General features: G+C 41.2%; 1 protein-coding gene across 1 annotated transcript; it reads right to left on the bottom strand.

The window, feature by feature from the left end:
* Positions 1–4,285: 4,285 nt before the first annotated feature.
* Positions 4,286–14,018, bottom strand: LOC139795762 (alcohol dehydrogenase 1). The gene is made up of 9 exons (XM_071742778.1): positions 13,367–14,018; positions 11,428–11,529; positions 10,837–10,975; positions 9,448–9,535; positions 9,036–9,255; positions 8,140–8,400; positions 7,617–7,752; positions 6,290–6,428; positions 4,286–4,989 (listed from the first exon to the last, which is right to left on the bottom strand). The coding sequence occupies exons 1-9, from the start codon at positions 13,382–13,384 to the stop codon at positions 4,965–4,967; spliced, it is 1,128 nt and encodes a 375-aa protein (XP_071598879.1). The 5' UTR covers positions 13,385–14,018; the 3' UTR covers positions 4,286–4,964.
* Between the last annotated feature and the right edge of the window lie 370 nt (positions 14,019–14,388).

The following is a 14,388-nucleotide window of genomic DNA, read 5'->3' as shown; positions in this document are numbered from 1 at the left end:
TTTGCTGTGCGCTCCAGACTGGGTGCAGACAGCACCCAGGGGTCCCTTGAGGCTGCGTCTGTCGGTCCGGGAAGCAAAGATGCTCCAAAATGGGATCGTTAACCTGTTTATGAGTTCAGAGGAAGGCCACGGGGATGATCAGAGGGCTGCAGCACCTCTCGTCTGCAGACAGGCTGAGAGTTGGGGTTGTTCAGCTCCAGGGAGACCTTATAGTGGAATTCCAGTAGTTGGTGGTGGGAGGGTGTGTCTCCAGGAAAGCTGAGGAGAGACTCTTTCCAAGGGCATGTAGTGATAGGACATGGGGGAATGGATCAAAACTGGAAAAGAATAGGTTTAAATTAGGTATTAAGAAGAAATTATTTAGTGTGAGGTTGGTGAGATGCTGGCCGCTGTGGATTCCCCATTCCTGTAAGTGTTCAGGTTGGATGGGGCTTGGAGCAACCTGGTCTAGTGGGAGGTGTTCCTGCCCATGCAGGGGGGTTGGCACAGATTTTTAAGGTCCCTTCCAACCCAAACCATTCTATGGTTTTCTGAAGAACTTTCTCCAGGCAGGATAGGAAGGGCTCCTTGCACGGTCTGCAGACAGAGCTCTTTTTTTGTGTGTTCTCAGTACTATGCAAGTAAATCAAGTTACCACACTGTGCTATTGACTGAACTATCTGTGCTTTGTCATACGTGTTTCGGGTTTAAATAAATTCTGTAGCTGAGTGCTGCCGTTGCTGCTGGGGTTTTTACGCTGGGTTGGTTTTGGTGGTGATGTGTCAGCAGTTGTTACATGGTAATCAGGAACATCAGTCTGGAGTGAGAAAAGAGCAGCTTGGAGGTGCTGTGAGCAGGTTGGAGAGATGCCTAGAAAAGATTTTTCTTGGAGGATGCTCTTTGTTCTGTGTCACAAATGGGGGGAAAAGCCCCAAAATTACTAAGGATTCAGATGTTTTCTTTCTCCCTCCCTTCCTCCCTCCCTCCCTCCCTCCCTCCCTTCCTTCCTCCCTTCCTCCCTTCCTCCCTTCCTCCCTCCCTCCCTCCCTCCCTCCCTCCCTCCCTCCCTCCCTCCCTCCCTCCCTCCCTCCCTCCCTCCCTTCCTCCCTTCCTCCCTTCCTCCCTTCCTTCCTTCCTTCCTTCCTTCCTTCCTTCCTTCCTTCCTTCCTTCCTTCCTTCCTTCCTTCCTTCCTTCCTTCCTTCCTTCCTTCCTTCCTTCCTTCCTTCCTTCCTTCCTTCCTTCCTTCCTTCCTTCCTTCCTTCCTTCCTTCCTTCCTTCCTTCCTTCCTTCCTTCCTTCCTTCCTTCCTTCCTTCCTTCCTTCCTTCCTTCCTTCCTTCCTTCCTTCCTTCCTTCCTTCCTTCCTTCCTTCCTTCCTTCCTTCCTTCCTTCCTTCCTTCCTTCCTTCCTTCCTTCCTTCCTTCCTTCCTTCCTTCCTTCCTTCCTTCCTTCCTTTCCCTTGTCTTTTTTGTCTTTTTCTTTCTTGTCTCTCTTTCTTTCTGTCTTCCTTCCCTGTATTTTTTTGTTTGTTTTTTTGTTTTAAAAAAGTACTTTTTAGCCCATCCTGGAGTTCGTAGTGTTGAGTGAGGTTTTTTTATCCCCTAGTTTGATTTCAGACCCGGGTATACAAGGAGATGCTTGGGGAAGGAGTCCCTTAGGAATCTCGGCATTCCGTGTGTGCTGTGAGATGACGGGAGTGATGGAAGCGGCTGTGCAGAGTTAAGGAAGGTTCCGTGGAGCTGGCGGCTGCAGAGGGGTGGGTTCCCCCAGGGATGCTCGGATGCAGGATCTGCTGCAGGCAAGTGCCTGAGCTGAGCTGAGAGCTCTGGAGCCGTTCCGCGGGACGCGGGGACGCTGGTGACAGCGGTGACAGTTCCGGTTCCCCACCAGGTGGCACTGGTGCCATGGCAGAACCCGACACTGGGCCCAAGTGCTCATGTGTTTATCCACTTGTCGAGGGAATCACAGAATGTTTAGGTTGGAAGAGATCTCCAAGATCATCCAGTCCGACCTTTGACCAACACCATAATCCAACTACTAAACCATGTCCTCAAGGACCAGGTACAAATGCCTTTTAAATGCCTCCAGGGATGGTGACTCCACCACTGTTCTGGGCCATTCCAATGCCTGACAACCCTCTCAGTGAAGAAATGTTTCCTAACATCCAGCCTAAACCTCTGGCACAGCTTCCATCCATTCCCTCTGATCCCAGGTTCTGTGATTCCACATAGCCCCCATTCAAAGTAATTGGTAAAGTGCAAGTTACAATGGACTTGAGGCAGAATTATTTTATAGCAGTCAAATTTTGTTTCATCTAGGTTTAGTTTGTTGTTGTTGCTTGGTTTTGTTTGTTTGTTGTCTCTTTGTTTTCTTCTTCCTAAAAAAAAAAAACAACCACAAACCAACAGTCCAAGAGGTGGCCATCATGAGAGCGTCACAGTCTTCAGTGAAGCTGAAGGGGAAAACCTTCCCAGTTTGAGTTCAGGTATCTGTGGGTGCTGCATCTTACCACAGGGTGTTCCTGAGTGCCTGAGTTATGCCACATGGAAGCCTGACCAGAAGGGGATCAGGAACTGGGCTGCTTGGTATTTTTCTTCACTATTCAATAGTTGTCAGTATCAACTGTAAATATTTTCACCTGATATTTTTTGTTTGTTGGTTGTTTTTTTGTTTGGTGTGGGTTTTTTTGGTTTTTTGGTTGTTTTTTTTTTTGTTATTTTGTTCATGTATTTTTGTTCATTTTTTTTGTTCATGTATCTCTTCTTAACCACACAGACAAGTTAATCTTCAGCCCAGTGTGGATGAGGATCAGCTGGGAAGAAATCATCTAGGCCAGTATGAAATACTTGTCAATTTTCCAGAGTCAGAAGTCACCTCCTTCTGCCACATGAATACAGAACTAGATTGCTACCTTATAGGTAGCAATAATACCTGTTTCTGGGAAGAATGGTTTGTGTTTTTTTGGAACCCAGCAACTACCCTAATAAAGATACTAAGAGGAGGTGTTTGCTATGCTGGGCAGATTACCACAACAGAAATGGGAACAGTTTGCTTGGTCCTGAAGAGGTCAGATTCAAGGAAGGCTTGTTGTACTTAATTCCCTATCTCTACCTTCTCCTGCCACACTGCAGATGCTTTTATGTTCTATACCTTTCATGCAATAGGGGATGTGTGGGGAAAAACCCTCCCCCACACATGTATCTATCTGTCACATGGAGGGTGCTTCACTGCCCTGTGCTTCTTTCTGTCTTCACAAGTTAGGTTTAAAGAGGCCTTGTTTGGATTCTGTGTAAGTCATCAGTTTAACATATATTATTTTGCTATTTACAATGTACTATATAAATTATAATTATAAATTATAAATATAATGGACTATATTAACATACCTTATATTGTACCTTAGCTGGTACAATAAACCAGCTTGGCCTCCACAGAAAACATTTTGATAAAATAATCTGAGAATTGAGATATTATTATGCTCTTGTTTCTGCTGAATCCACATTACTACATATGAGCTCTGTTAAGTTGTATTAAACTCCCTCTCCTTCTGTTTTTAATAGTAAATCCACTTTACACTGTTGGTTCACCCACAACCTGCATTGAAAGAGATCAGAACTCTTCAACTGGGCTGCACCTGGAAGGAATTACCCAAAGAAAATCTTCAGTCCTGACTGCATACTTAACAAATTACTGAAGTTTGAGACTTAATTGCTGTGTAAATGTAAACTGAGTTGACCATGCTGGCACATGCTTAACAAGCTTATTCTATTAAAGTCTAATCTCTTAGTGAATTTATCCTTAAATGATTAACCTTACTGGGCCATGCAAGGACTCTGCTCTTTCTGCTGACACAAAGAAGTCAGACATCATTCGTGAACACTCCTCTTTCTGTCACAGGCTCTTCTTACCATGCATGTGAGTGCCTGCAGGCTCAAATTTGGGTTTTCAGAAGAAAGGTCAATGTTGACCATGTCTGCTGACATAGCTCCTGTTTCCATGTTACAGATGAAAAAAGCAGTAAGATGCTTTATCTCTGATTTTTGGCAAACTGTTGCCTGTCACCACATGCTTCCCATGTACTCTGTATTCACATGTAAATGTTAAGAAAGCTCCTCTCTATTTAATGGAAACAAATAATAATTGATGGACATCAATGTTTCTTCACATTGCTTCCCAAGAATCAGATGCACTTGTATTAATTGGCCAAAGATCTAAAACCATACCAATAAAATGACTAAAACATCCCCAAGAAAGGGGTACAAACCTAAAACACCAATGAAACATCAACACAGACCACTCCAGCAGTGTTTATGGGAACACTGGTTTATTTTGGTAATATATCCAGTGCTTGACTATTCTCCAGTACCTAGGTCTATGATTTACTTAAATATCCTTTACTGCAATTTTAAATTCAAACAACTGGTCACCACAAATTTTAACTTCTGCAGTAATTTACTTGCCTTTCAGGGTAAAGGAATGCTAAAATCCAGTCAGGATAGTTGCATAGGTCAACAAGGTTTTTATTGCACCAAGCTGCATGCACAAATCTGTTAAGCTGGCAGTGTTATAAAAGCCCAAAGGAACAGTTTCCTTAGTTTTATTAAATATTTATCAATTTTATTATTAAATATTTATTAAATAAAATAAAATTTTATTAAATATTAAAATCCATTTAAAAATAATCCAAACCTTTCATAATACATGTGACAGCAGCAAGTTCTGTAATTTTTTACTGGCTAATAAGAGAAAATTGCATCAGAATACAATGGATTTAAAGCAAGAATCAGGAGAAAGAAGCAGTAGTAGGAAGATTATTTAATTTATAAATGCTGTGCTTGAAGTAAGGATTTGAGCTTGAGCCTTTCATTCTTGCTTGGTCCTGGCAGACCTTTCTGAAATGTTGATTTGTCTTTCATACTGGTTGCACTGGAATATAGCAAAGTTTGTACTGGTGTTGAACCATCTGCAGATTAACAGCTGGCAATCCTAAAGCAGGAGGACAGTGCGAATACTGCAATACAAAAGGACAAATTAATGACTGTAGACAAGGCCCGGGGCTAACAGCATCCACACAGTGCTGTTTTCTTGGACAACCTGGGCTATTGCTGCCAACCAGCCCAACTTGCAGCAAAACGGCAGAGCAGATGTGCAAAGCTTCCAGAGAACAAAATTCAAGCGAGGCTGCAAAGCTTTTGCTCAGAAAGCCTGGGGCTCCTGGCACTGAATCATCAAATGTAGCCTGGAAAGTTCTTGGAAATGGGGGGCAATAGACAGACACATTTTCCAATTGCAGATGGAATGGTACCTCTCTGAGTGGTACAGATTATTCTGAGCTGAAACACTGGAGTGTTTCACTTAATAAAAATGGTGCAACGTGTCTGCCTTCAGCTTGACTGTCAGTATTACAGCAAACGATGGCATCTCTGTCCTAACCAGTTTCTCCTATTTGCTACACTAAAATCTAAAATTAACATTTGCAGCATGTCTAAAATAAGTAGAGTAAAAAAAGTGAAATGCCTGATGCATAGTTAGAACCTGAGGATGATTTTCAGGCACTAAATTCCTCTGTTACATTCTTTTTAGATTTAGAGCCAACAGACCTAAAGTAACTTTTTGCAAATGACAAGAAAAAGAAGCATGAATTTAATTGTCCAAATTATGTGACAGCTAGAATTTGCCAAAAGGGCAACTCCACACATACTAAGACATGTATTTCCTTACACCAAGGAGAATTTTCTGTTATTGCAGTAGTGAATCTTAAATGTCTCTGTCAAAAAGTATTTCTGATTTCAGCAACCTATGAGAACAGTGTCTGAGCTGAACTCTCACAGTATTTAAGGAATACACAAGAGCTAAATCCTGCATTTGTAATATGTGTGTATCTTTTTCAACTACTTACCTTTTTGAAAAGCTCTGAAGTTCAAGGTAAACTACAGAGGGACTTGAGGACTATTTGCACTGGGACTGTGTTCCCTAACTCTCAAGAGGAGCAGTGAGTTGCTCTTCCAGTAAACACAGGTGATTTCTGTTTTCCTGCTCCTCATCCTCAAACATTTCTCTACAGGTTGGCATTCCCAGGCTTCCTATGTTGTGTACCCTTTTCTGATGGGGAGTAGGCAGAGGCTTCCTGATTTTTGTGACCTCAAAAGAGAAAGATTCCCTCTATTTCGAAAGAGAAAGACCACCACAGAGTGGTCAAGATCCAGGGGCACAGTGGGTTGCCTTCCTCATTCTCTGCTTTGAATTCATCCTCTGTGTATGCACAGCTATCTCCTTTAGGTTATTTCTATTTACAATAGAACAATGTTTACCTCTGTGCTGTCCTTAGCAGATCAAACCCTTCATTGATTTTACTGAAAGGAAGTGTGTGGGTAATTAATGGCTCCAGAACAAATTTTTTCTTCATGTAGTCATCAACAAGTTTAGGGACTGAATCTTTACTCTTCCAGCCTGAAAAAAACCCCACAGACAATGGATAATGAACCATTAAATGTTTGTGAAAATAGATAAAACTCATGGCAGCTTAAATTTTTACATAAACATCCTATAGCAGAATAGCAATGCTGCTTTGTAACACGGAGTGCCAGCAGGAAACACTAAACATAGGAAAAATCTGATTCTTTACAGAAGCCAAACTTTCCATCACATTAAATATTGTTTCATCTTCTCATCATCTGCTAAATCATACAAAAATCAGAGTGCTGCTATTCCATGTTGGTAACTGCTCAAAACTGGGCGTGACGAGGGAGGTGGATGCATCTCTTATTTTCTTACAAGCAGTACCAGATAAAGCTGTGTCAAACAGTGGGAAACCTTTCCTAAGGACTCTGATTTGTCCCTGCTATTATAGTGTCTGTTGGACCAGACATGAAACATGTTGGAAAACCAGAGGAACTGGTTCTGAGTGAGAAAATCTGGTGTTGGAAATGAGTTTTATGTGGCCTTCAGCCTTGTGTTTTGAGTGAGCTTGTGCTTGCTGAGTGTGGAATTCTGCTGGCAGAGCTAAGGAAAGAGAAAGAACTGGAAGAGAGAGATGGCAGCTGGACACGGGCTGAGTTGGGGTATGACCTATGTAGAGATCAGGTGGGTCTGTCCCCTGATGGCATTTAGGGTCCTAACTCTTTGTTTCTCCTGCTCTCTCTTTTTATTTCCCTCTCTGTTTGTCTTTCTATCCCTCTCATTTTCTTTTTTGCTCTCTTTCTCCTGCTCTTATCTTTTCCTCCCTTTCTCTTTTTCTCCTGTTGTCCTTTTATCTCTCTCCTTCTCTTTTTCCCTCCTCTATTTCTATATTTCTCCTCCCTCCACCTCCTTTTCTTTCTCTCTCCTTGTACCTTTCTCTCTCCCATTTTTTTCCCTATATTTCCTCTTATTTTCTTTTGCCTCTTTCACTCCCTCTTTCTCTGTTTTGTCATTTTATCTCTCTTTCTTCTCTCCCACTTCTTCCCCCTCCCTCTCTATTTTTCTCTCTCCTTCTCTTGCTATTAACCAACAGTTCCTGTCATTAATTCCCTTTCTGTTTCTCTGTCAGAAAAATAGCTATCAACATTAGTTCCAACAGGACAACCTAAGCAATGTGTTCAGATCCATCCCGCTCCATCCATGATGATTTACAAGTTTCCTAAGCCAGTTTAATCTTACCTCCAAAAACAGAGCCTTTCCAGGTGCGACCAGTGAAGAGGAGCATGGGGTCAAAAGTGAGTTTTTCTGTTGATGGGGGCACTCCCACAATCACACTGACCCCATAGTTGTAATGGCAACAGGCCAAGGCTGCAGTCTGCATTGGGAACAGAGGGACAGATTTAAACAATTTCCATTATATCTGCTTTCCCCATCGTACTGTCATGGGTTGGATATGTCCTAGCTCTGTTCTCCTTCCCATTTTGTCTCAGCCATTAGTGGTGGAAAGGACATAGTGAGCTGTGTGAAATTTAGGCACTGGTTAGGCCAGGGGACCACTGAAGAAGCTTTTCCAAACTCTTTGAGCATGCTTCTCCATCTGCTTTTATCTCTATGGCTGTTAGCTGGGATTAACAGGTCAGAAGTTAGCTTGACACTTTGCCAGTGGCTCTCAGCTCCTCACCCTTGGTGCTTACTGAGTTAGCAGGGAAAATAATGAGCTAACTAATGAGCTAACTTCTCATCTGAGCCATGGGGTTCATACCATGGTGTCAGTGCAGCCGACGACCTCGAAGGAGTAGTCAACACCCTCCCCGGTCATTTCAATCAACACTTCATGGATGGGTTTGTTGAAATCTTTAGGGTTGACACAGTCTGTGGCTCCCAGCTCTTTGGCCTTGGCAAACTTGTTGTTATTGATGTCAACAGCAATGATACGGGAGGCTCCAGCTGCCTTGCAGCCCATGACAACAGAGAGGCCAACGCCACCGACACCAAAGATGGCACAGGTGGAGCCTGGTTCTACCTACAAGAACCACATAAACATGACATCCAGTCTTGGAAAAGTAAAAGGCATTTGCTTATTATCAGCATGTTTTCACTTAAGCTACTTCTTGTAATTTAGAGATCACCTGCTGAGAAGGGATTTGCACAGCCAGCTGTTAAGATCCTACCTGTGACTAAGATAAGTTGTCCTTAAGATGCATGCCTGAGACAAGGTTTTAATTATACATCTCAGCTTTTAAAGACACATTTTTTTCATGATATTTCAGCAGTGTTGTTCAGTCACACAGTTCAGTCTGTGTTGTCACTCCACTAAAAGTCACATGTCTGTATTGCTAGATCTTACGAGTGTTCTAGGCTTCCATGTATTCCTAGACCTAAGTTACAGTTAACCAAATCATCTCAGTCATGATATTATTCTAGGGGTGATAAAGCTCCAGAGAAAATTTAGCTGATGGTAACCAGTATTTTTACTGGATTTTGAATGGAAAACTTCTGAGCACCTTAGATACAGAAACTCTGAGGTCAGTAAAGAAGTACTATCTAGTTTCTACCCTGAGTCTGTGCCTCCTGGCTGGCATGCTGAGACCTGTTTAGAGGCCACAAAATCCTGGACAGACCCCATGAAATACCAGAAACACCCCCCACAATGCTTACCTTGGCAGTCTGCATAGCAGCCCCATAACCAGTTGAAAATCCACAGCCAATTAAACAAACTTTTTCCAGAGGAGCAGCTGAATCGATTCTGGCAACAGCAGATACATGCACGACTGTGTATTCAGAGAATGTACTGGTACCAAGAAAGTGGTAAATTGCTTTTCCTTTACAGGTGAATCTAGTGGTGCCATCAGGCATGAATCCAGCACCTGAAGCAAGACTGGTTGAAATTCAACCAGAAGTAATGGTTGGATACGATCAATTCAGTGTAAATAAAAATTAAATATAAAAATTTACATATATATTAATAATATATATTATAATATATAATATTATATAATATAATAATAATTATATTATTATATATATTTAAATAAAATAAGGCTTTTAGATAACCCAGGAAAAAACTTACTCATTATTACTGCACAGATTGCCCTTCGTGTTTAAGCAACTGCTGCACTTCCCGCACTGTGGAGCGAAGAGTGGAATAACCTTGTCTCCTAGAAATAAAACAGTAATGATAGTGCATTTAAAAAAGGAAAACAAGAAACATCCAGCTAAAACACAGACACATAGAAATTGTGTTTAAGCCCTGCACTATAGGAGTCTGAGTGTATGATTCATGTCATTAAAAACACAAAAATTAATGATGAGATCAAGGAAACTCAATCAAACATAAGCTGTTTTCAAAAAGTAATGTGAAACACATGCAATTAAAAATAAAAAAACAACATTAAACCACAATTTTTAAAAGTTAAACTAAGGGAATTATAAAATTTCCCGAAATATTTTCTAAAGGTGGTGCTAGACTAATATAATTAAAAATGTTTAAAAAAGTTTTCTTAAAATAAATTTTTTAAAATGTTGTTAAAATCCATCAAAGCACAGTTTTGAAAAGTGATGTTCAGGACTGTGACCTGAAATGAGCTGTTCATAATAAGTTTGATTAAATTGCCTTTATCACATTGTTAATTTTTCATTCTCACCATTCTTGAAAAAAAGACACCTGGAAGTAAGGATGTGTTAAAAGTGAACTCCTTAGGTACTGTAACAAACTGGCTTGGTAAAACTGAGCCTGTCCATGCAGATTCTGCTCAGTGCTTATTTTGACTCTGACTTAGCACTGTTAAAATTTGTTCAGCTCTGCAAAAGCCTGTGGAAATCCTGTCTCATCTTGCAGCGACAGGAAAAAAATAATCACCTTTCCCTGAATACTTTCTTCTGTCTACTCTCAGGTTCAAAGAGGGTGCAGTGAGAGGCATAGTTACTCCAGATACTCCAGTTACTCCAGGTAAGTGTCCTCAGAGCAATCCAGCCCTCAGGGAGCAGGGCTGACTCAGGGTGGGCATCCCTCTCATGCCCTCATCCTTTAGGTGAAATAACTGAACACAGAGACCTAAGTACTGATCTACTGAAGTCAATGGGTTATATTGGAGCTAGGAGAAAAGGTGCTTTGACATGTTGTCTAGTGCTTTGCCTTATTCATCAGAGCAATCAGCTGTTTAAACTGTGTTTATAGAACCTGCAGCTAATGCGTTATTTCTTATGACCAGCATCAAAGAAACCAATGTTCTTAATCCCATGGCAGAAGAAGTGCTGTGTAAGTGGATAGCATGCTGCAGATGGTTTTGACAAAACCAAAAGCAAACAGCACTTAGTGTCCTTTAAGGTACCCTTGAAAAGCTTCAAAGTCGGAACATTTTCCTCTGCGGTACAAATACACATTTAATCATCTTTGACTTAAACAGGTGTTTCAGTCTAGAAGCTCAGCTCAGGGGTTGTGTTCAGTGTTGTTTCATACCTGGTTTGACTGAAGTCACTGCTTCCCCAACACTCTCCACAACACCAGCTGCTTCGTGACCGAGAATTATTGGGAAAGGCATAAGCAGTGCACCAGTTACCACATGGTCATCAGAGCGACAGATCCCTGTGGCAACAATCTGATTTAGGGGAAAGACAAGAAGATTTCAGCATTTAAATATGCCATGTCATCCACAGCAGTGATAGGATACTGAGTATTTGAAGAAGTTACAAGACATCTACACACAAGACATCTACAGGTAGAACAGAGGCTTTGTGGTGCAGGATTGGTATTAGGCTTTAATTTACAAAGAAAGGCTCAGTGTCAATGCTTGCAAAGGAATCCTGAGCTATGTGGAGATTCTCACTCCCCATTTGTCTAACAGTTGAAATTGCTCTAAAATTAAAACAGGTCCTGAATTACCCTGAGAAGATTCCTGAAAGGAAACGTACGCTGAAAATCCAGTTAAAAAAAGTAAGCTCAACCCTACTGTGCTATTTCCTAACACACACATACACAAAAGTAAAAATAATTGTGATAAACAGCAAGGTAGAATGCAAGTGATAGTAGTTTTAAATTTATTTTTAGTACCTTTATGCGAACTTCATCTGCTTTTGGCGGGGCAACTTCCACGTCCTCAATAGAAAATGGTTTCTTGGCTTCCCACATTACTGCTGCTTTGCATTTAATAACCTGCAAACAGCAGAGGAAAAGGGCACTTGCATTTGCAAACAACCACACAGACAGATTGATAGACTTCTTCCTGTGACACTCCTGCTCATGTGTGAGGGAGAACAGGGAAAAACTACAAGGAAAAATAAACCCCAAACCCAAGCCACAACAAAAAAGCCAGCACCAAAGAACAGTGTAAGACTGGGACAGCTCAACACCACTGGGCTGCAAACTTCTCAGATGAAAAAAGCAACTTTATAGCATCAAAGCTTTTGAATAAGAAGTAAATATAATTTATAATATTTAATTTATATTTAATTACCTAAATAATTATTGACAATTTGTCAACTGGTAACCAAGATGCTAATTATTACAAACTACTAAACATATGAAATATAGCCCATTTTTGGCAGCCAGACCCAAGGTAGAAATGGGCACAACACTTTGAAAAAGACTGAATTTAATATTTCATATGTCAAACACAAGCATCACTAGTAAACAGTTCACAAGTGAGGCCAAAGATCACATTTTAAAGGGCCACATTACCTAGGAAACAAAAAGGGGGACACTTATGTAATTAGACTGCATCCCATGTAGCACAATGATAATTTCACAGTTTGCACATGCAAAGCACGTGTGTTTCTGAGAACAAAGGGAACCAAAAACTCTGGATTGCTGAAAAGAAACAAAATTGTCCTACAGTTGGGTAAATGAGTTGTTTTGATGGCTGAATTCCTGTGAAGGGCTCTAACATGACCTGAGAGATGTGCCAACAGCACCCTCACCCATTTCATCCTTTAAGGCAAGAACTAAAAGGTTTTGGTTTTCTGCTTGTGTCTCCTAGCAGCCTTACAAATTCCTGGAGCCAGGGGAGGTGTAGGATCATGCACTTTATCAAAGCAAAAGGATTATGCTGCTTATTATCTGCATGGCAACTCACATATTACTCCAAGATAAACTCAGTGTAGAAAACCACAGTTTTGTTCCAACACAACATATCATTTACCATGCTTACTCCAAGACTGTGTGGAGGACAAAACCCAGGTCAATTTACCTACAAGTGAACTACAATTAATTTTGCACTTGCAATATTTTAGAGTTAAAGAGAGAGCATTTCCCCCCCACCTTGTTTTGTTTGGTTTCAGAATAGTGAAGAGAGCTGGCAGCAACAGCAAACATTCCTTGTACGTAAGGCATGTTCCAGCAAGGTACAAGCCTTCCATTTTCTCCACCCCTGGGTTTCTGTCTATCCACACCTCTTGCATGTATCTATCTGGGTGTATATTGGCTTCTTTTAGGTCATACAAGAAGCAGAATTTACTGCTTTCAGCAGTATCCTACAAACCTACAAGATTACTTGTCACTTTCTAGCAAAGATGTAAATACTCATTTTATTCCCACCTCAGTATCTCATTGCATATAATACTTGGTCTTCATTAACTTAAGCTCCAGACTTGTTATACATATGTTCAAATTTAATTACTATCTTAACAGTAACACAATCACAGCCTAAAATTTAACACAATATCAACCATGTCTCTTTTTTTAGAAAGCCAACTGATACAAACTGTAAAGAAGCTAAAAATAGTCTAAACTGCTGTGGGATCCCAGAACAGAAACCAACAGAGCTGATAAATAAAACATTGATCTGAACACTTACTGCATCGTATCAAATTTTAAATTGTCCAATGAGAGATTAAAAATAGCTTCATAACCCTGGGGTGAGTTTATTCTTATTCTGGCACCGTTACCTTATATTGCCACCCTGGACTTACGGTGTCCCTGCAAAGAAACTGCATTTCAAATTTATTACTCACCTGCAAAAACAGAACCATTTCTAATATAAACTTTTGCTTACTTTGCCTGCTGTGCTCATGCTGACCAGTGTCTGTTTCAAATCTCACCACCACTGTGCACCAAGAATTCAGGGAGCTGCAAAGCTGTCAGGCTGCTAATATCACAAGTCCAGTCCAACACTCTGTCAGTGGTGTTGTGAAGTGTTCTGCCAAGTGCTCTGTTCTGGCCTTTATATGAAGCCTCCCAGCTGTGGAGTCCCTCCCCTTTACTAGACAAAGTGCTAGAATTAAAAAAAAACAAACCTGCTGAAATCTGACTCTTCACAGTCCTCTGGATTCCTTCATCAAGCTTCCCCCCACACCTGCTGCATCCCACCTGCCTTAAACATTATGGGAAGAAAGACAAAGCCCTAGCTGGAAGCTGTCCCCTCTTTGTACCTCCTTGAGAAGCTGCCCTCCAAACCCATGACTCTCCCTGGCACTGTAGAAAAAAAGGAAGAAAAGAAGAAAAGAAAAAAAAAGAAAAAGGGAAAAAAAGGAAAAAAGGGAAGAGTGGCTTCTGAATTTACAGGATGAGGGATTGAGGGATGCATTGAGAACACAAAGGCTTTGTTGAATTTCTTGGGTGAGACTCAGGAGGGCCCACCTTGTACATGATGCTGCACAAGCTGCCTAAGAAACACACGCTCTCTGCCCGTGGCTGCAACTTCTTCTCTGATTCTCTATTTTTGCAGTCTGGCTACTCATTAATTTTTTAGCATGGCTTCCAGTGAACATTGATCAAGGACAATGTGTTGATGGTGCTCATGGGAAAACAAAAAAAAAATCAGCAAGTCAGCAAGAAGTATTGTGAGAGGATGCATATCTATTACCACATTCCACAACTGGCTCTTTTTCCAAGTGGCTGCCTGATCCAGTAGTTTCATCAGCACCCTCAGTCACTGCCCACGCACACCCACATACTTGCCCTCTCCTGTGAAGGTGTGGAAGGTATTGGGTGCAAAATAGAACTGCATGGCTTTGCTGTAGATTTATAGCCTCATCTATTGCCAAATTATTCCCAGTATTTTGAAATCAAGGTGGT

Source organism: Heliangelus exortis, chromosome 4, assembly GCF_036169615.1.
Source record: "Heliangelus exortis chromosome 4, bHelExo1.hap1, whole genome shotgun sequence".
NCBI classification, from domain to species: domain Eukaryota; kingdom Metazoa; phylum Chordata; class Aves; order Apodiformes; family Trochilidae; genus Heliangelus; species Heliangelus exortis.
Note: the sequence above shows the minus strand (reverse complement) of the source record. Positions and strands in the feature narration are given on the sequence as shown.

Bases quoted from the DNA above. Each gene is read 5' to 3' on its own strand.
- LOC139795762 (XM_071742778.1), bottom strand. The intron at 7,753-8,139 runs GTATGAACCCCA...TTCCCAATGCAG, and splicing joins TCGGCTGCACTGACACCATG to ACTGCAGCCTTGGCCTGTTG. The intron at 4,990-6,289 runs GTAAACATTGTT...TTTGTATTGCAG, and splicing joins CTGCTAAGGACAGCACAGAG to TATTCGCACTGTCCTCCTGC.